Raw genomic sequence first — 21,870 nt, 5'->3', positions numbered from 1 at the left:
TCTCATTCCTTATTTAATCCTCAGAACAACCCTGTGAGGTTGGTTAGGCTGAGCGTCAGTGACTGGCCCCCAAGGTCGCCCAGTGACTGGTGGAGGATGCTCCTGTCTCTCCAGTCTCGAAGCAAGATCCAGTTGGCTTCCATATTTGGAATCGGACTATAATAATAATAATAATAATAATAATAATAATAATAATAATAATAATTAATATTTATACCCCACCCATCTGACTGGGTCTCCCCAAACACTCTGGGCGGCTTCCAACCAAATATCAAAAACAATACAGCGTCAGACATTAAAAACTTCCCTAAACAGGGACAGGTGTCTTTTAAAGGTAAAATAGTTGTTTATTACCTTGACATCTGCTGGGAGGGCGTTCCACAGAGCAGGCGCCACCACCAAGAAGGCCCTCTCCCTGGTTCCCTGTAACCTCACTTCTCGCACCGAGGGAACAGCCAGAAGGCCATCAGCGCTGGATCTCAGTGTCCGGGTTGGATGATGGGAGAAGGGGGTGCCATCTTGTCCGTTGCTTCAGGTGGCAAAATGCGTTGGGCCGGCCCTGCTCCCTAACCCCTTGTGTTTTTTCTTTTCTTCAAACTCCCCAGGTATATCCACCGGCCGTGCCTGCAGGTCATTGAGGCCATGCTGGTGGGCGCTGTGACAGCGGCTGTGGCCTTTGTCATGATCTACACCTCGGCAGACTGCCAGCCCCTGCAAGGCAGCGGCATGGCCTACTCACTCCAGGTGGGAAATGAGTGGCAGAGGGGGACTGTGGGTGCCGGCTGCCTCCCAGAATGGATGCCTTTGGACAACGGGGGCTTGAGGCAGGAGAGAAGAGGCAGGTCCGTTAGGCACCTTCTCACCAAGTTCAGTCTTCTGTCAACTGGACCCCACACACCTCTCTCTTCGCTCACAAAAAGGAAATGAAATTTTTTTCCCCTTCCAGTAGCACCTTAAAGACCAACTAAGTTAGTTCTTGGTATGAGCTTTCGTGTGCATGCACACTTCTTCAGATACACATTGTTTTAAAAAAATTTTTTGTTTTGACTATGGCAGACCAACACGGCTACCTTTCTGAAAAAGGAAATGAGTTTCCTTCAGCTTCGTCTCAACACTGTGCCCTTAAAGCACTTTCTTTCCCTCAAAGAATTCTGGGTATTGTGGTTTTTTAAATAATAATAATAATACATTTTATTTATACCCTGCCCACCCCGGCCAGAGCCGGGCTCAGGGTGGCTAACACCAGTAAAATTGCAGTAAAAACATAATTGGGGGGGGCAATTTAAAATACAGGTTAAAATGCAATTTAAAATGCAGCCTCATTTTAATAGTAGCCCATAGATCAAAACCATAAGGGGAGGGAAACATAAGGGTCAGACTGAGTCCAAACCAAAGGCCAGGCAGAACAGCTCTGTCTTGCAGGCCCTGCGGAAAGATGTCAAGTCCCTCAGGGCCCCAGTCTCTTGGGACAGAGCGTGCCACCAAGTCGGGGCCAGTACTGAAAAGGCCCTGGCCCTAGTTAAGGGTCTCTGAGAGCTGTAACTCTGTGAGGGGCAAACTACAGTGCCCAGAATTCTCTGAAGGCAAAAATGTGTTCCGGATGTGTTTTCAAGGCGCAATGTGTACACACGACTTCAGCCTTGCCCTTGTAGAGCGTGGAAGGAGGAAGATGGTGGACAATACCGGAATTAGTCATCTGCTGCTGTTGTTTTCTGTGGCTCCCCCTGCTGTCCGTCACCCTGCTTTCAGCCCAATGGGAGCTAGCCGCTGTTGGTGAGATGCCGGGCGCATCCAGCTGGCAAAGTTGCCCAGCCGCTGCCCCCGGCAGTGAGCCCAAGTTTGTATGTAGCTTTGGCAAGCAAAGCTTTACCTCTCTGGCATCATGCAGAGAAGCTTTTGAAAATGTGTGTGTGTTTGTTTGGGGTGTGGGGGAACGGCTCTTCCTTTCATAAGTGAGCAGCGCTTTTACGAGAGGACAGCAGGCTGGTACACACATTTGCGATTTGATAACACCCCTGGGCTTATTTGCAAGCCCTTCTCAAGCCAAATCTCTGAGCCGTTCCCTGCTCCAGATGTTAAACGACTCAGGACCACAATACCTCAAGGACCGCCACTTTCCATATGAACCTACCCGGACCCTGAGATCATCTTCTGAGGCCCTCCTTCGTGTTCCTCCTCCTCAAGAGGTCTAGAGGGTGGCAACACGAGAACGGGCCTTCTCTGCAGTGGCTCCCTATCTGTGGAATACTCTCCCCAGGGAAGTTCGCCTGGCACCCTCATTATACACCTTTAGGCGCCAGGGGAAAATGTTCCTTTTCAACCAAGTCTTTGGTTGTTCTGTTTTACATCCTATGCCCTTTTAAATTTTGGTTTTCGGGGATGGCGGTTTGGGTTGTGGTTTTTATTCTGATTATATACGTTGTGATCTTTTTTTGTGAACCACCCTGAGACCTCCGGGTATAGGATAGTATAGAAATAATAATAATAATAATAATAATAATAATAATAATAATAATAATAATAATAATAATAATAATAGTGTCGAGTGCTCGTAAGGCAGTTATAAAATGGAACAGCAGCCTGTGGTGTTGGACCCCGCTTCCTTTTTCTTTTCCTTTCCTTTCCTTTTTTACTTTTTACTGCGCCTGCAATAACACGACTTCTCCTCTCCCCGCCAGCTCTTCTGTCCTGATGGCGAATACAACTCTATGGCTGCCGCCTTCTTCAACACACCAGAGAAGAGTGTCGTCCGCCTTTTTCATGACCCCCCAGGTCGGTTGCTCCCCAACTAGCAGCGTCCAACCATCGCCAATCGATGCGGGAACGTGTTCTTCCTAATATTCTATAGCAGGGTTGGCTAGCTCCTGTCTCGGGACCTAAATCCAGCTCCACGACCAGCAAATGTTGTTCCCCCCTCCCAACAAGACCCCACTGATTTTGGTGACAGCATGTTTAGAAAGATACACAGACAATCAATAATTATCTATCTATCTATCTATCTATATCTTCTGAGCACAGTCTTTCCCCCCAAATTATTTTTATTGGTTTTCCAAATTTTTACAAATCAAACCAAATTACCAAATTTAATACAATTTATTTTTTAAAAAAAATCAGGTTTCTGGCTCCAGTTGCAAACATATGTCCATCTTTTCCTCCTGTAGCCACAACTCTTCATTAATATCCATTTCATCCTTCATTTCTTGTTGTCCATTCCTATAGCCACCCCTTTTACAGTCTTTATAGGTCAAAACCAGCACTTTGAATTGGGCCTGGAAATTTATGTGATCTACCTGAATTACTGTGAATTGTTGTGGGGGGTTTTTTGTATTCGAGGTAGGTTTCATTTGCTTTTAAATTGTATTATTTCCCAACCTGCCTGGCCCTTCCTTGCATGCCTCCGAAGAAGGAGAGCTCTCTCCAGCTCTGTGGGAGATGCAACTTGTTCCATCGCTTAATCTGCTCCCACAGTTAATGAGTCTCTTCTCCTTCCTCCCGCCCCCTCCAAACGTTTAGTCTAAATGTGCATTCCTGAAATCTAAAACGGGACGGCAGGGGGCTTGCAACAGTCCTTGGCTTTCCTCCTCTATAAAGGCTTTACCTGATGTTCCTGTGGCAGAGGAACCGGGTGAAGGAATCGAATTTTCTTTTCATAGTACCCTAGAGCCCAGTCCATGATTTGTTTTGCTGCACACAGTGTTTTAATTAGGAAAGGCACATAGAGCTGCCCTAGCGGCTATTATCCATAGCTGTCAACGTTTCCCCTTTTTAAAGGGAAATTCCCTTATTCCAAATAGGATTCCTTGCAAGAAAAGGGAAAAGTTGACAGCTATGGTATTATCACAGGGAAGGTTAGGGTCATTTGAACATGTTTTAGATGTGTTGTGATACAGTTGTACCTTACAAGTCGAACGGAATCCGTTCCGGAAGTCCATTCGACTTCCAAAACGTTCAGAAACCAAAGCGCGGCTTCTGATTGGCTGCAGGAAGCTCCTGCAGCCAATCGGAAGCCACGACGGACGTTCAGCTTGCGAAAATCATTTGAAAACCGGAACACTCACTTCTGGGTTTTGATTGTTCGGGAGCCAAGGCGTTCGAAATCCAAGGTATGACTGTATTTTATGCATTGTGACTTGCGGTTATTTTTTATTGATTGTAGTTCAGTAATTATTGTAATTGCTAAGAGTGAATTTCTGTTTAAGTATTATTTGTCGATGTTTTGAGAGTTAATGTCATTGTGTTTCCCAAACTTGGGTCTCAACCTGTTTTTGGACTACAGTTCCCATAACCCCTGACCACTGGTCCTACAACTCACTGATAGGAGTTGTAGTCCAAAACCAGCTAGAGACCCAAGTTTGGGAAACGTGGCTTCAACCTAATTTTTGGAACCAGGAAAAACCCAAAGATGGCTCTTGAGACCTGCTTCTTTGAGGGGCTAAAATGCATGCCCCCTGTAATAAGGTGGGAGCACCCTGCTGCATTGCTGAGCGAATCTTGCTGCTGCTTCCAGGTTGTGGGGAGTGATGCTCTTTGCTCTCCCTCTTAGGCACGTACGACCCCATGACTTTGGGGCTGTTCACCTTGATGTACTTCTTCCTGGCTTGTTGGACCTATGGGCTAACAGTTTCGGCAGGCGTTTTCATCCCCTCCCTGCTGATCGGGGCCGCCTGGGGCCGCCTGTTTGGCATCTCTCTCTCCTACATGACCAGCGGCTGGGTAAGTTGCCCTCACCTTGTGGCCTCGATCCTCTCTCCCCACCCGCCCACTCCCTTACAGTCCAAAGAACCTTTGCTGAAAACAAGCCCCTGGTTTTCGCGGGTGGGAGGGGAGCTGGGAAGACGGAGGGCGTTTGATCTTCGCCAGGAAGAAGAAGTGGAAGCTTTTCAGCTCCTAGGGCCTCCTGGCAGTTCCCTCACTGCGAGAAGTGAGGTTACAGGAAACCAGGCAGAGGGCCTTCTCAGTAGTGGTCTTCTTCTTATCTGGCGATCCCTCGTAGCCGAGTAAGATTGTCTTCCATGAACGCAGTTTTAAAAGTGAGTCCGTAAGTGACTGTGGAGGCAGATTCTGGATCCACACGTCCTTCCACAGTGGGGACATAGGTTTCCGGGCAGGAGTCGATCACGGTGAGGGTTTGCCAAGCGTGCCTTCTTCTTAGCGCGTTTCTCCCTTTCGTCCTGAGTTTGAGCATCTTCAAAGCACCTTTGGCAAAGGCTATTCTCCAATCGGAGCGCTCGCAGGCCAGTGTTTCCCTGTTGCTGGTGTTTATACTACATTTTTTGAGAGAGTCTTTGAACCCCTTTTGTTGGCCACCAGCATTACGCTTTCCTTTTTTTAAGTTCGGAATAGAGCAGTTTCAGCAGTGGTACCCGCCCCTGGAACGCCCTCCGGTCAGATATCAAGCAGATAAACAACTATCTGACTTTCAGAAGACATTCTGAAGGCAGCCCTGTACAGAGAGAGTGTTTTTTTAATGCTTGAGGCTTTGTTGTGTTTTTAATATTTTGTTGGGAGCCACCCAGAGTGGTTGAGGCGACCCAGTCAGATGGGCGGCAAGCCAGCCTTCTTCCCCTGGGGGTTCCCCAGCTGGTGGCTCCCCTCCCCCGCATCCCGTCTGTCCATGACACCCAACCGTCCCCTTGGCCCAGAGATCCACCACCACCGGTCTAGGCGAGTAGGGGGCAGGTGCCATGCCCCAGTTTGTTACTGCTGTTCACGGTGTGAAAGGTCCATTTCTCTAGTGAATGGGGGGGGGGGCCTGGAGCGGAGACCCTCCGACCTCCTGCTTAGTCCTGCTGTCCTGAGCCTTGACTGTTCCTCTCTCTTGGGGCTTTCAGATCTGGGCCGACCCAGGGAAGTATGCCTTGATGGGAGCCGCGGCACAGCTGGGTGAGTGATACACGTCTGGGGCAGGGAGGAGAAAGGGGCGCAGCTTATTGGGAAGTGGGAAGGTGGGTCTTGCCCCAGTGGGACGGTGCAGGTCAGGCTTTAAGCCTTTAACCGAACTTTCTTTCCTGGGCCCCGTCTGCACCATGCATTTAAGCATCCTCATCTTGCTTTAAACAATCATGGCTCCTTCTGCAAATAACAACCACAACAACCCTGGGAGTTATGGCTTATAAAGGAATGCTTTGTTAGAAGAATTCTGTTCTCCTCACAGAGCTGTGATTCCCAAGAGTGGTTTAACATTCAGTTCCTCTTCCCAGGGAACTCTAAGACGACCCCTATTTTTTGAGCCCAAAATTAAGAAATAAATTTATATATTTAATTGCAACATTCTGTGTATAAGTTGACCCCCAATTAAAAATTTTTAAAAAATTGGAGGGAAACAGTCTTATACATGGAAAAATACAGTAGATTAGATTAGATGATTATATCTGCTTTGTGTCTATTTAGCACAAGGATGAGAAACCTCTGGCCTTCCAGCTATCGGACTACAACACCCATCATCCTTGACCATTGGCCACACTGGCTGGGGCCGATGGGAGCTGGAGTCCAACCAGCTTTTTCGCTGCTGGTTTAGCCGTTCAGTCTTTTTTAAAGAACCTTTTCACTTCAGAAAGGGGTTCAGCCTGGTCCTGCTCTTTTAAAACGGCTATGGCACTAATTACAGGTTCGCTCTGAGGAAGGACAGTAGCTCAGTATGAATAAAAAAACCACATATTGCATTATTTGGTAGGCCACAGCAGCACGAGGGGAGCTAATGAAATTTAAAGCAGATAACAGGAACCACTCCTCACTGTTTGAAATTAGAAATCAAAAAAATTAAATAATAATTGGATTCATAAAATCAAAACATACTCCTATTGAAACATAAAACACATTAAGACATGTTCTTAAAATAGCACACATTACTGATTTGTGGGCATCTACCTGCCTCGAGAGGACGCGGGTGGCGCTGTGGGTTAAACCACAGAGCCTAGGACTTGCTGATCAGAAGGTCGGCAGTTCGAATCCCCACGACGGGGTGAGCTCCCGTTGCTCAGTCCCTGCTCCTGCCAACCTAGAAGTTTGAAAGCACATCAAAGTGCAAGTAGATAAATAGGTACCACTCTGGCGGGAAGATAAATGGCATTTCCGTGTGCTGCTCTGGTTCGCCAGAAGCGGCTTAGTCATGCTGGCCACATGACCCGGAAGCTGTACGCCGGCTCCCTCAGCCAATAAAGCGAGATGAGCGCCGCAACCCCAGAGTCGTCCACGACTGGACCTAACAGTCAGGGGTCCCTTTACCTTTAACTGCCTCGAGAGACAATGGAGTGTGCTTCCTGGGGTGAAGTCAAACCGCTGTGTTAGCAGGTGCAATCCTGGACAGTGCCTATGGAGGTCCTGGGCCCATTCTCATGTTGCCACCCTCCAGACCTCTCGAGGAGGAGGCACACAAAGAAGGGTCTCAGAGGATGATCCCAGGGTCTGGGTTGGTTCATATGGGGAGAGGTCATCCTTGAGGTCCAACCCAGTCTTGTCTTCCTAGGGGGCATTGTGAGGATGACGCTCAGCTTGACGGTTATCATGATGGAGGCGACAGGCAACGTTACCTACGGCTTCCCAATCATGCTGGTGCTGATGACGGCCAAGATTGTGGGGGATTATTTTGTCGAGGTGAGGGTTTGCCTGCGGCTGCTGGTTGTGCCAGCCACCTAGAACCTCCCTCTCCAGGGGGACTCTACCACGGAACACCAGTTGCTGGGGAGCAGCATTCAATGGGGCAGAATTGCCTCCGTGTCCTGCAGGGGGCTTCGTGGAGGCCTGTGACTGGTTGCAGTGAAAAGAGGGTTTCAGGGTTAGATTCCCCTGCCTTGGTCCGACCCAGCAGGGCTGTTCTTGTGACCCAGAGGACAGGACAGGCCTGGAGGTTTTATATATTCCACGTTTCATTCTGCATGGCACTGCTTGGTTCAGTGGATGGTTGGTTAGCCTGGGGGAAAGGCTAGATATAATACTTAACAAATACATTCTGCCCCAGGAAAGGCCAAACTCTGTGAACCAGCTACTGTATTTTTCTGTGTATAACAAGCCCCCGTGTGTAAGATGCCCCCTATTTTGGAGGACTCAGATTTAAGAAAATAAATTACCATATAGCATATATTCAACACAAAAAACAGCGACAATTTGTTGTTGACAAAGGACAGCTGGACATATAAAGGGCCCCATTACCTTCAGTCGCTTAGGGCCTCATCAAACCTCAATCCAGCCCTGGGTAAGGGTCACAGCCATCGCTCTGCCACTTTAACCTCTAGCTCCGCAAACCAGGGGCATTAGGCCCCCAGTAGACTGCCCACTAGGCAATGCAGCCTTCAGGCTGGGAAAGTTTCCTCAGCCTTCTGTACATATTACTGTATTGGCCTGAATATAAGCCACACTATTTTCGCAAATTCCGACCGTGAAAAATTAAAAGTGCAGCTTAAATTTGCAAACTTACAAAAATGGGCTTTTACAATATCACTGCTGAAACAGACATACGGTAAAATGGAACCAAAAAAACGTTTTATTGTCGATTTGCGAGTTTAAGACTGTTTATCCCACTTGCGGGTCCTCTCTGGTACCTGTAGGATTTGTTGTTGACAAAGGACAGCTGGGCATATAAAGGGCCCCATTACCTTCAGTAGCTTAGGGCCTCACCAAACCTATATCTGGCCCTGCCCACCAGATGTGCCCCAGCTCACAATTTCTTCTCTTTCCAGGGTTTGTATGATATGCACATCCAGCTTCAGAGTGTTCCCTTCCTGCACTGGGAAGCCCCTGTCACATCCCACTCGTTTACTGCCAGGTAAGCTGACAGGATCAGGCCGCAGCAGGGTTTGTACGGGTTCTCGGTGTATCGAAAACCCCGAAAGTGCTGCTGGTGGTATTACTGTTCTTAAATATATCATCCCACCCTACACCAGCAGCGGGGTTGCAGTGTTTTAAAATCCAGCGTTGAAACAAATAACAAATCGAGTCCCGAAAGCACACAACCCAAATCTGACCCTGACAAATTCAGGGAGACCTCATTCTTTGTATGTTTTAATCTGGGAAGTTGTCTTATACCAAGTGAGAACATTGGACCATTAAACTCACTGAGCTTTCAGGTGGGGGATGTTTTCCCATCCCTGCCTGGGGATGCTGGGAACTGAACCTAGGACCTTATGAGTGCAAGGCATGAGCTCTAAGACCTTCCTGCAACAGCAAAGCAAGATGCTCGTCCCCATGACAATGAACAAAGGGGCTTGTTTAAAGAGGGAGTGTAGGGGGCCGAGTCAAAAGGCCAGGGTAACAGATCTGTGTCTTCAGCATTATCCGAAAGCTGTGTACCGGAGAAGCCAGGTGCTCCTCTTTGTGTGTGGAAGGAAATTCCACAACGAAGGGGGCCACCACAGAGAAGGCCCCGCAGTCCACACTCCTTCCCTCTGTGGGCTTTTAATGTGATCTCTGTGTGTTGTTTCATTTTTTCCCCCTCTGCAGAGAAGTGATGAGCACCCCGGTGACCTCCCTCCGAAGGATTGAGAAAGTGGGCGTCATTGTGGACATCCTCAGCGATACGTCGTCCAACCACAACGGGTTTCCTGTGGTGGAGAGCATTCCAGGCAGCGATCAGGTAGGGCGGAGGGAACTGACTTGGGTACCTTGATGCTCGGAACCCTGTTTCTTGGAGAAAAGGTTAGGAAAGGGCCATGCCTCAGCAGAGGGCACCTGCTTTTCATGTAGATTGTTCCAGGTCCAGTCTCCAGGTAGGGCTGGGAAAAACCCCAGTTTGACACCTTTGGAAGGCCATTTCTGCCTGCCAGTTTTGACAGTATTGGGCTAGATGGAGCAAAGATCCGGCTAATGCAGCCTCCTACATTTTTTAAGGCCCACTTGTAGAACTTGAGTGAAATGAGTACGTGTGTTCATAAGATGTATTAGGTCTTGTCTTACTTATTACATTTATGCACTGCCATTGTCTTCCAAGGAGCTCAGTGTCCCGTTTTAATCTCCCAACAGCCCTGTGTGGTAGGTCAGGCTGAGAGATGGTGACGGGCCCAAGGTCACACACCCAGTGAGCTTCATGGCTGGATGGCTGGATTCGAACCCTGGTCTCCCAGGTCGTAGTGTATTACTCTAACTACTGCACTACAGTGCCTTGGGAAAACAAGCCCCTTCTTTTTAGTATCTGTCTTGCATGCCCACCAGGGCAAGGTAACAACTCTTCAATTTTTTGAGGCACAGGCGGGGTTTGAACCCATGATCTTCAATTTACCAGATTGATGCCCATCGCTCGTACAGTGTACTTGCAGGTTTATAATTCTGAGCGAAGAAAACCACAAAATGACAACAAACTAATTCTGAAATAAGCTCCAGGGGAAACAATAGCAGCAGCCCAGATGTTTAAATACCTGCCCTTCCTCCTGGTGCCTAAAATCATGTGGAAAGGATGGGTGGGGAATTGTTGGGGCCAAGAGAGTTCTACACACGAGGCACCCCAATGACAGCCTCTCTCCTTGCAGGCAGCGGGGCTGCGAGGCCTGATCCTGCGCTCCCAGCTGATTGTCCTCCTGAAGCACAAGGTGAGGGCCGCGGCTCAGTCACAGATCATCTCCTCTGGCACATTTCAGTTTCTTCCGCTGTTAACGTTTTGAACGACTGTTATTGATAATTTGAATATATCTCAGAAGCCGCTTAGAGTTCTTCCCTATAATCAAGGGGTATATAAATTTGGTTAAATAAAAACAAACAAACAAAGCACTGCAGGGAATGGGGAACCTAGTCCTCCTCCAGATGTTGGACTACAATTCCCATCAGCCCCAGCCAGCGTGGTCAGGATGATGGGAGTTGTAGTCCAGCAACATCTGGATTGGGGCACAGGTTCCCCACTCCTGCTCTGCCGCCAGACTGGTCGGCTTCTCTGGGTCGTATGTGACTTAAAGTCACTGTGTGAGCAAAACGACTTCTGGTTGTGGTGGCGGAGCTCCCCCTCTACTCCTGGGGTTCCCCCCAACCCTCCAGAACATATTGGTGTGTGTGTGGTGTGAGGAGGCAGAAGGGAATATCCAGTGTGCAAACAGAAGTCGCAAGAACATAAGGCAGCCTTTCTCAACCTGTGGGTCCCCAGATGTTGTTGAACTACAACTCCCATCACCCCTAGCTAGCAAGGCCACAGAGCTCAGGGAGGATGGGAGTTGTAGTACAACAACATCTGGGGACCCACAGGTTGAGAACCGCTGACGTAAGGGGAGCCCTGTGGATCTGGCCCAAGAGCTCACCTAGTCCAGCATCCTGTTCTCATTGTGGTCGACTAGTTTCCTGTGGGAAACCCCCGAGCACAAGAGCCCTCTCCCCTCCTGCAGTTCCCAGCAAGCAATCTTTAGAAGAATTGCTGCCTCCGATTATGGAGACATAGCATAGCCATGATGGGCAGAAGCCTTCCATGGATTGGCCCAGTTTGTTCTTGTTCTTATGTATTTTGGGTGTTTTTATCTTGCCTTTTAATGGAGTGCGCAGCCCCAAGATCTATGGATGAAGCGGTGGAAGAAGATTGGAAAAAATTCAAAGTATATTTACAGAAATATTGCAAAATTAATGAATGTTAGAAGGATGCTGGAATGAAGTTATATGGCTTTAGTAGAAATGTTATAAAGAATTAAGTAAAAATAGATGGTTAATGGGCCAAAGTGGAAAATTTAAGGTTAGACTGTGTTAAGATAAATTATAGAACAAAAATTGAGAAAGATGGAAAGGATTTGCTGAAATAGCTAATTGAACTAGAATACAAAAAAGGGAGGTGTGAGGAGGTTGATGAAACAAGTAAATGAAAGGTAAAGATACGGAAATATTGGATGTGTTTTTAAATGTTTTTCTTGTTGTTTTGCTGTATTGTTTTTTGTTTTTCTTTTTATTTCTGATGTATTGTAAGGTACTGTTTTGTTTTGTTTAACTTTTTATTGTTTCTTTTTTCTTTTTTCTGTAACTATTAAACCGCTAATAAATATCATTTTTTTAAATAAAAAAAAAGATCTATGGATGAAGGACGGTATGCAAGTTTAATTAATAATAATAATAATAATAATAATAATAAACAACCATCCAGGTTGGTGGCCATCACTGTCTCCCTGTGGGAGAGATAATAATAATAATAATAATAATAATAATAATAATAATCCCATCCAGGTTGGTGGCCATCACTGTCTCCCTGCGGGAGAGAGTCCTGTAGCTGCAACAACAACAAACAACAACAATTTTAATAAAATTGTATACCACCCTTTATCCATATCCACCCATATCCATCTCGGGGCGGTTCACAGCATAAAATCGCAATTTAAAAAAACACAAAATGCATAATAAAAAAGACCAAAAACAAACGAATAAGCCCCCCTCCCCTCCCGCAACACATTGACATCCGCTGCCCCTTTTTAAATCAGCCCGAGGAGGCCTGGTTGAAGAGGCACGTTTTCGCCTAATCCAACATTCGGTTTCAAGTCACGGTGGGGTTGGAGTCAACCCTCTCTGCAGGATGGGAGGGTCTCCCAGGCAGCAGGAGGACTTGGGGGAACCCCAGGGAAGAGGGCAGCAAGCCTGGGCTAGCGGGCATCCCTGTCCATTTGCCCTGTGCCACCACCATGCCTGACCCCTTCTAGGTCTTCGTGGAGAGAGCCAACCTGTCCCTGGTGCAGCGGCGGCTGAAGCTGAAGGACTTCCGGGACGCCTACCCCCGCTTCCCCCCCATCCAGTCGATCCACGTCTCCCAGGACGAGCGCGAGTGCATGATGGACCTGACCGAATTCATGAACCCCTCGCCTTACACTGTGCCCTTGGTAGGACCGGGTTGGGGGCGGCAACGTCTATTGTTTTGAAGGCATCTCGAGGGAGGGATGCTGCTGGTGACAAGGGCTTCCTCGTCCCGTAACAGCATCCCGGGTTGTTTTCGTTTTACTGGGGTGGGGGGGGGACTCATTGCCTTTCTCTTGTCTAATATGATTTCCCCGGTTTGCAGGAAGCCACCCTAACGAGGGTTTACAAGTTGTTCCGGGCCCTGGGCTTGCGCCACCTCGTGGTGGTGGATAATCACAACCAGGTGAGTAAAGGCTGGAAGAAACATCCTGCTCAAGATGGCAGGATCTCTCAAGGAAGTGGTCAGTGTCAGGGGCTGGACTGAGGAGGAATGGTGGAGTTCACCCGCCGCTTCTCCTGAACCTTCCCAAGAACAGGAGGACAGTATAGATTTAGAACAGTGGTTTGCAGAAGGGCATAGTTCGGAGGCTGCAGAGGGGAGAAGCTGGGAAATACTGGGAGAGGAACAGCAAGAAGAAGAAGAAACAGCAGGGGAGAGGAAGCTGACAGACTCAGTGTCCTTGGAGAGCATTCCTGACCTTCTTCCCCCCCAGGACCAGGCAGGCATTGAGGGTAGGAGAACAGAAGGCTCAGAGGCAGAAAGCTCAGCTTAGCCATCGCAGGGATGACGTAGGATAGGAGAGATGGGGGTGGGTGGGACTTTGTTCGGAGTAATGCCATTATTTTGGGAGGCTGCATTCCTTTGTCTCTGTGAACTAAGCAATACATTACTTGGTAAGAACTCCTCTTGTTTATCTCCTTGCTGGCTGCCAGCAGGGGAGGAATCAGATTCCCTGAAGCCTGACACCCAGTGGCAGAGCTCAACTTTTGCATGGGGAGGGTCCCAGGTTTGAGTCCCTGTATCTCCAGGGACACGGGTGGCGCTGTGGGTTAAACCACAGAGCCTAGGACTTGCCGATCAGAAGGTCGGTGGTTCGAATCCCCGCCACGGGTTGAGCTCCCGTTGCTCGGTCCCTGCTCCTGCCAACCTAGCAGTTTGAAAGCACCTCAAAGTGCAAGTAGATAAATAGGTACCGCTCCGGCGGGAAGGTAAATGGCATTTCCGTGTGCTGCTCTGGTTCGCCAGAAGCGGCTTAGTCATGCTGGCTACATAACCCGGAAGCTGTACGCCGGCTCCCTTGGCCAATAAAGCAAGATGAGTGCCGCAACCCCAGAGTCAGCCACGACTGGACCTAACGGTCAGGGGTCCCTTTACCTTTACCTTTTTATCTCTAGGTAGGGTTGGGGAATACCCTCTCCGTTGGGGATCCTGGACAACTGGGATAGATAGACCAGTAGTCTGACTCAGGTTTTAATGTAGCTTTTAGTCTTCTTTACATTTTTTACTTTATTATTATTTCCTAATGAATTGATTATTTGTTTCATTTCATCCCACCTTTTCTCAGAACCAGAATTTGAGGCAACTCACAGAAGTTTAAAACAAATGCAGATAGAATCTTAGCAACGTAGAGTTGGAAGGGAGCCCCAAGGGTCCTCTAGTCCAGCCCCCGTGCAGTGCAGGAGGACCTGTATGGGGATCGAACCCACGACCTTGGCATGATCATGGCCGCGCTCTAGCCAAGTGATCTGGGCAGCTAGCTAAGCACATGTAACACATAGAAACATAGAAAAGATAATGGCTAAAGGCTAAACTGTAATGGAATGTAAATGCAAATATATTAAAACACTGATAGCAGAAACAGACAGACAAACAAAAAGCCCTTTCCTAAAAGGCAGTCATTTCCCAAACCCCTGCTGGAATAACAGTCTTCATCTGCCAGGGGAAAGACAGCAAGGAGGGAGACAGTCTAGCTCATGGGTAGGCAAACTAAGGCCCAGGGGCCAGATCTGGCCCAGTCACCTTCTAAATCCGGCCTGCGGACGGTCCTGGAATCAGCGTGTTTTTACATGAGTAGAATGTGTCCTTTTATTTAAAATGCATCTCTGGGTTATTTGTGGGGCATAGGAATTCGTTCATTCCCCCCCCCCCAAAAAAAAATATATAGTCTGTCCCCCCCCCCCCGGTCTGAGGGACAGTGGACCAGCTCTTCTGAAAAAGTTTGCTGTTGCCTGGTCTAGCTTCTCCAGGGAGGGAGTTCCAAAGTCTGGGAGCTGACTCCCATCAGCCTTCACAAGCATGGTCACCTGTCAGGGAGAATGTGAGTCCAGCAGCTTCTGAAGCACCTCCACATTTGGGTACCTCTGGGTTAGAAGCACCTCTTAGGTGGCACTGTGGTCTAAACCACTGAGCCTCTTGGGCTTGCTGATCAGAAGGTCAGCAGTTCGAATCCGTGTGACGCTGGTGAGCTCCCATTGCTCTGTCCCAGCTCCTGCCAACCTAGCAGTTCGAAAGCACACCAGTACAAGTAGATAAATAGGCACCGTTGTGGCGGGAAGGTAAACGGTGTTTCCGTGCGCTCTGGTTTCGATCACAGTGTCCCGTTGCACCAGAAACGGCTTAGTCCTGCTGGCCACATGACCCGGAAAGCTGTCTGTGGACAAATGCCGGCTCCCTCGGCCTGAAAGCGAGTTGAGCGCCACAACCCCAGAGTCGCCTTTGACTGGACTTAACTGTCCAGGAGTCCTTTACCTTTTTACCTAGAAGCACCTCTTCTCAGGGCCTGGTTCTGCTGCTTCCCAGTGACCTGAAATTCTGCCTTTGTCTCCCTGCAGGTGGTTGGTCTAGTCACACGGAAGGATCTGGCCCGATACCGCCTGGGGAAGGAAGGCTTGGAGGAGCTGCCCCTGGCGCAGACGTGACTTTGCCGCTGGGTGCTGCGGACCTTGCTGTGCACCAGGCTCTCGTCAGCCTCCCGGCGCCGTTGCCCTTGGGAGACCGCGGACGTAAAGCCAAATCCCGAAACGCCCGGCGTGTGGAGTCCCGCACTTTGCTGTGTCCCCGGCCTCTCCTCCTTGTCGCCATTCTCATCTTTCTTCAGCCTTGCGCTCCTCTCGCCATCCTGACCTTGGGTTCTCCGCACGGGACTGCAGATAGGCTCTGTACAACTGCTTTGGGGTCCCCTGGGGCTTCAGGAGGGGCGTCCCCCACAATTGGAGAGAGGCAGCTGCCTGGGAGTCCCTGTCTCTGTTACAGACCTGGGCTGGGAGGTGTGTGTGTCCATTTCTGACCAAGCTTTCTTCCTCTGGCCCTGCTCCTGCCAATTGTGCCTTCCAAGACTCGCTACCACCCACCTTTTGTCAATCCTGCTGTGCAAAAAATGCTCTGAGCAATGCTGGACTGGAGACCCTGGCTGGCATTTCCTGGGAACAGTCGCAACACACCTCCCACGCAGCTCAATGTTGTCGTTTTTAACTTGTGTGTAAAGCAAGGGAGCGGGGACTGAACTGTGGTCCTCCTCCAGGTTGCTGCTGGACCCCCCCATCTCTGTGGCCAGTGATCAGGGCTGGTGGACTCAACAAGAATCTGCTTAGCCACCCTGATTTAACGTTACCAGGCATGTTGACAGAATTGGGCAGTGTGAGGGTGGCCTTTTCCCAATCCAGCCACTGCGCCAAGAGCTCATCACCCAGCTGTGAAACTCTGGCAGCTGGTTCAACACTCAGCAATGTCCCAGCCCTGCTCCCTTACCCTTAGATCTCTCTTCCTCCGAAATCCTTCACACCCAGGCTGAGATTGTGGGGAGCCCTCGCGGCGGCGACGCTCCCTCCCTCTGGATCTGCAGCTGTGAAGAGCTTGCGCCGCTGGGCTTGTGTACAGCCCCTTGTCCTCACCCGCCACTCCCAGGCGGAGAGTCTTCCTGATAGGTTCAGAGGGTCTTTCTCCCCCCCACCCCTTACAAATGGCAGCCTGCCTTCGTTCATGGTTGTTTGGATCCACTTTCTCTCCCCCACCCCACTCCTAATTCTCACACTGCCTTGCGCCTGTTTGCATGTTTAGCTGTCGGTAGGGAAGATTACAGTGGAGGCCAGTCCGGTAGGGCAAATTGGGCGCCGCCCCGCCAATATCAGCCTGCAACCCCCCTGGGGGAAAACAAAACCCTGCCTGCCTTCTTACAAGCAATCCTGTCTGTGTTAGCTCTATGCTCAGCTGGAAGACTTAGCTACAAATAGCTGTCTCTGGCCTTGGCGCCATCTACTGTTGGGCTCCCTGCCTTTCGCCCATTGGGCTCCAGCCACCACTGGAGAAGAAAAGTAGAGCCCAAGCAGCTTGAAGGGACACCAATATGGGCAGGAAGGGCAGGTGAGCTGGGCGGGTGGCGTTTTGGCAAAGAGCACCCAGTTTAACAAGATGCCGGACCAACCAATGTGCCCACTTCAACCTGAAGCAGCCTGTCTCGCCCCCAAGGACTGGGGCCTCCTCTTTTCAGCCTCTGTGTACATCTGGGCATGCTTGCCCAGAGCTTCTAATAGCCTAGGGAGGGAGGAAAGGAATGCAGGGGAGGATTTAGCAAAGGGCAAACGGGCCTTCCTAAGCTTATAGTAAGGTTTTCTCTGTTTTGGACTACAACTCCCATCATCCCTAGCAGGACCAGTGGCCGAGGATGAAGGGAATTGTAGTCCAAAAGCAGCTGGAGAAACCTTGGCTTTACAGCAGGCAGAGGCAAACACCGACCTTCCAGATGTTTTGGAACTACAATTCCCATCATCCCTAGCTAATAGGGCCAGTGGTCAGGGATGATGGGAATTGTAGTCTCAAAACATCTGGAGGGCTGGAGTTTGCCTATGCCTGCTTTACAGGCTTGGTGTGAGGGGTGTTGGCAGCCAGCAGGCCCATTTCCCGGCTCCTGGTCCTTCTACACATCTGGCAGACACCTGTCTCCTCTGCTGTTTTCTATCACGTGGAACACCTGGTGGAAGAGTTCTCTTTTTTTGTGCTGAAATTAAAAAGGAAACTATTTATACTTTTGCGCGCTCTCTCTCTCCTGTGTTGTGTTTACTTCCTTATCCTTAAGGACGTATGAGGAACTGGATCAGGCCAGTGGCCCATCTGGTTTAGCATCCTGCTCTCAACAGCTGCCAACCAGAAGCTCATTATGGGAAACCCAAGAGGGTAACAGCACTGCCCCCCCCTTCTGATTCCTGTTGCTGCAATATCTCTGGTATTGAAGAGGTTCTTTGGGCGTGGGGGGCAGGTCCAGTGGAAAAGGTCCTTAATAAACATATACATGGTTTGGGGATGGAAATAGAAAGGGTGTCTAGGGTGGGGGAGTTTGGAAGAAAGGTATAGCAAAGGTGTAATTAAAACCAAGCAACTGTTCGGCTGTTTTTTATTATTATTATCCTATTCATTAAATTTGTATGCCATCCTTCATCCGCAGATCTTGGGGCGGTTCACGACTTAAAAATGCAAAATAAAACACAAGATACATAATAATATAATCATATATATCCCTTCTACGATTGGATTGAAGCCTTATACAAACTCGCAACATATGAACAACTTGCCTGTAAACACAGACTTGCTATGGATAAATTCAATGATATTTGAAATCCATTCTTACACTGTACAGTGAAATCTACACTTCCATACGCCTTGTCTTGCGGACGTTCCAAGTTGTGTCCGTGACAAACCCGGAAGTAAACACCGGGTTTGCCACGATTCGCACATGTGCGGAAGTGGCTTCTGCCATCTGTATGTGTGCAGAAGCGGCTGCCGCCATTTGTGCATGTGCAGAAATGTGCTACTGCCAAATGTGCGCACACACAACACACCTAGTGTCCTGTTTCGACCAGTGGATGGACCTCCAGAATGGATTATGTAAGTAAAGATTCCACTGTAATAGGTTAAGATCTAGTGAAGTACAATAACAACTTTGTAATGTACAGTGGTACCTCTGGTTACGAACTTAATTCGTTCCGGAGGTCTGTTGTTAAGCGGAAACTGTTCTTATCCTGAGGTGCGCTTTTGCTAATGGGGCCTCCTGCTGTGCGCACGCCTCTGGTACACGATTTCCATTCGCACCCTGGGGCAAAGTTTGCAACCGGGAGCAGCTACTTCCAGGTTTGCGGAGTTCATAACCTGAAGCATTCGTAACCAGAAGCGTTCGTAACCAGAGTTACTGTATACAGTTTTGGGTTTTCCCTTCTGCCTCCTTTATTTTTCCTTCTACATGGGTTCTGTTTCTCTTTTTCTTTTTCTCTCTCTTATTTATGTCCCACCATGTTTAGTGCACATATAATTATGTACTTTTTGAACTTTCAGTAAAGATGATGATGATGATGATGATAAATTTATTTATAGGCCGCCCATCTGGCTGGGTTGCCCCAGCCACTCTGGGCAGCTTCCAACAAAACTTTAAAACAAAAACAAAAACCCACCTCCCTGTAATAATAAAACAACAACAAAACCACAACAAACCAATAACACACACGAAAAAGCAAAAAGTGTTGCAATCGAAACAAAACTTTGCAGAAAGGTGGCCCACGTATATGGCAGAGGCAATCTCTCCACTTCCTCCCATGCTCCTCATCAGCCACTTAGAAGCTGTCCAAGGGAGGAGGCTGGCTATGGTGGCCAGGGAGAGACCATGGGTTGCTTCCTTACAGCAGCCACGGCTGCCGCATGGGATAAGCACCGACTCATGCTCCTCAAGCTCAGTGGCAGCTGTACTGGTAGGGAAACAGGGACATTCTGGGATCAAATCGGAAGCCAGGATGGCTTTAGTAATTCTCGGGCATTCCCTGGGAAATGGGGACCCTTGGAGAGTACGCTGTTTCTTGAGGACGCAAGAGATCTGAGGTTCCAAGCCTACAATGATCTGTGTTGGTGGACGCATCCTTAGCCCCCTGTTAGGAAGGAGCTTGGTTACAAAGGCTGACCACATCTTAGAACTCTTAAAACTATAAAGGATAGTGTCATGAATGCGCCAGCTCCAAGCGAAGTTTTGCAGCCGGCTGCAAAAAGCAGCCAGGAACAGAGAGGCTGGGATTTCACTCAGGCAGAGGAGAGCCGACAGCTGCAGGCTTAGCCTCCTCCTGACCTTGAATGGCAGGATGATAAGGCTGTAGCGGAGAGCGGGCTGGAACACAGCCAAAGCTCTCAGGAAGCACAAACAGGAGTAAACAGGCACAGAGATGGTCAGAAAAGGAAGAGGCTGGAGCTAATCCAGTCAGTCCGAAGAGTTGGCGAATGGGAGGGCTGCTAGATCGGAAGCAAAACGAGATGCAAAGGGTGATAGTTCAATATATTCTGTAGACACCGGAAGGAGTCTTCAGAAGGGTCATCTTGAGTGATAATGCCGGCGGCTGTGTTAGAGCCATCCGGAGCCATCTGTTTGTTTTTCCAATAAATCCTCCTTTTTAATTACCTACGCTTACTGTGTTAGCAGCATGCGGGTGGCACTGTGGGTTAAACCACAGAGCCTAGGACTTGCTGATCAGAAGGTCGGCAGTTCGAATCCCCGCGACGGAGTGAGCTCCCGTTGCTCGGTCCCTGCTCCTGCCAACCTAGCTGTTCGAAAGCACGTCAAAGTGCAAGTAGATAAATAGGTACCGCTCCAGTGCGCTGCTCTGGTTCGCCAGAAGTGGCTTAGTCATGCTGGCCACATGACCTGGAAGCTGTATGCCAGCTTCCTTGGCCAGTAAAGCGAGATGAGTGCCGCAACCCCAGAGTCGGCCACGACTGGACCTAATGGTCAGGGGTCCCTTTACCTTTACTGTGTTATCAAGCTGGGAACCTGGGCTCCTGACAGATAGTGGCATTAAGGGGAACAAGTTTGATAAACTGTGTTCACCCCGAAAGCATCCCTCTCCACCAGCTTTGAGCCACAAATCAGTCCCTTAGCAACCAGGCCCTGCTGTGATCTTATTGTGACATAACTGAGATGAGAGGCCAACATTTTGTACGGAGACCTGCCCCATCTTTTCTCGGACCGGCAACCTGGCTGTCGCAAAGGTCCCAGCTTGGCTTCCTGGCGCGATGGGGCGGATGTAAAACACACACAAACAGGCGCTTGGAATGCGCCCTTGACGCAGCGGCGCGGACCTAGCATGAGACACGCATATGCAGCTTTGGTGCTGAGTTCCCTGCTGTTGGGGAAGAAGCCAAACAGAGATCCTTCCCCCCACAGCGGCAGGATCGTAGTGCGGGAAGACCCAAGCATCCCCTACCAGGAGGGGAACAAGCTGCTAAAATTTCGCAAGTCTTTCTGCTTGCAGCATGGCTTCTGCTGGCTTTCGGACTCGCCCTGGGGGTTCCTCCTGGTGGGATCGGCCATGCTGCTTCTGTGGCTGGTGCTAAACATCTGGACCTCATCGGGCCCGGCTTCTTCGCAAGCAAAGCCTCGCGAGGCGACTGTGAGCTCGGTAAAGAGACGTTTCTCCTTAAAGCGTATTCAGTAGTTATGGCCAAGAAAATTACAGTGGTACCTTGGTTCTCAAACTTAACCCGTTCCAGAAGTCTGTTCCAAAGCCGAGGCGCACTCTCCCATAGAAAGTATTTTTTTTTCTTTTTTTCTTTTTTAGGTTAAATGTTTGTATTTTTTGTATTTTATGTATTTTATGTATTGTGAAATCTTGTTTTTGTGTTTTTATTGTTCTTTGTTTGGTGATGTCTTTCCTTATTGTTAAACTTAATAAAATATTATTATAAAAAAAGAAAGTAATGCAAAACGGATTACAGTGGTACCTTGGGTTACATACGCTTCAGGTTACATACGCTTCAGGTTACAGACTCCGATAACCCAGAAATAGTACCTCGGGTTAAGAACTTTGCTTCAGGATGAGAACAGAAATCGTGCTCTGGCGGTGCAGCTGCAGCAGGAGGCCCCATTAGCTAAAGTGGTGCTTCAGGTTAAGAACAGTTTCAGGTTAAGAATGGACCTCCGGAATGAATTAAATACTTAACCCGAGGTACCACTGTAATCCGTTCCAGACTTTTAAAAACAACCCTTAAAACAGCAATTTAACATGGATTTTACTACCTAACGAGTGAGAGGAGATAGGATAGCTATCATCAAATACCTCAGCAGCTCCAGAAGGTAGGACCAGGATCAACAGATTCAAAGTACAATAAAGGAGATTCTGACTAAATATTAGGAAGAACTTTCTGATGGTAAGAACTATTCAATGGTGGAACTGTCTCCCTCGGGAGATGGTGGGCTCTCCGGCATTGAAGGTTTTTAGGCAGAAGTT

The 21,870-nt window shown here is 48.9% G+C and overlaps 1 protein-coding gene across 1 annotated transcript in view; it reads left to right on the top strand.

Annotated features, from left to right (window-relative positions):
- CLCN7 (chloride voltage-gated channel 7) overlaps positions 1 to 17,644 on the top strand; it is a 36,204-nt gene extending 18,560 nt beyond the window's left edge. Inside the window, exons 15-25 of the mRNA XM_053365973.1 lie at positions 606 to 744; positions 2,679 to 2,772; positions 4,544 to 4,713; positions 5,832 to 5,883; positions 7,466 to 7,593; positions 8,676 to 8,761; positions 9,436 to 9,568; positions 10,458 to 10,517; positions 12,585 to 12,761; positions 12,941 to 13,021; positions 15,451 to 17,644. Of these exons, the coding sequence (XP_053221948.1) occupies positions 606 to 744; positions 2,679 to 2,772; positions 4,544 to 4,713; positions 5,832 to 5,883; positions 7,466 to 7,593; positions 8,676 to 8,761; positions 9,436 to 9,568; positions 10,458 to 10,517; positions 12,585 to 12,761; positions 12,941 to 13,021; positions 15,451 to 15,537 (1,207 nt within the window). The 3' untranslated portion in view covers positions 15,538 to 17,644. The remainder of the gene's footprint in view (positions 1 to 605; positions 745 to 2,678; positions 2,773 to 4,543; positions 4,714 to 5,831; positions 5,884 to 7,465; positions 7,594 to 8,675; positions 8,762 to 9,435; positions 9,569 to 10,457; positions 10,518 to 12,584; positions 12,762 to 12,940; positions 13,022 to 15,450) is intronic.
- Positions 17,645 to 21,870: the final 4,226 nt, after the last annotated feature.

The sequence above is a fragment of the Podarcis raffonei genome, chromosome 14 (genome assembly GCF_027172205.1).
Source record: "Podarcis raffonei isolate rPodRaf1 chromosome 14, rPodRaf1.pri, whole genome shotgun sequence".
NCBI classification, from domain to species: Eukaryota; Metazoa; Chordata; class Lepidosauria; order Squamata; family Lacertidae; genus Podarcis; species Podarcis raffonei.
The sequence above is the reverse complement of the archived record's forward strand: the minus strand, read 5'-3'. Positions and strand labels throughout refer to the sequence as shown.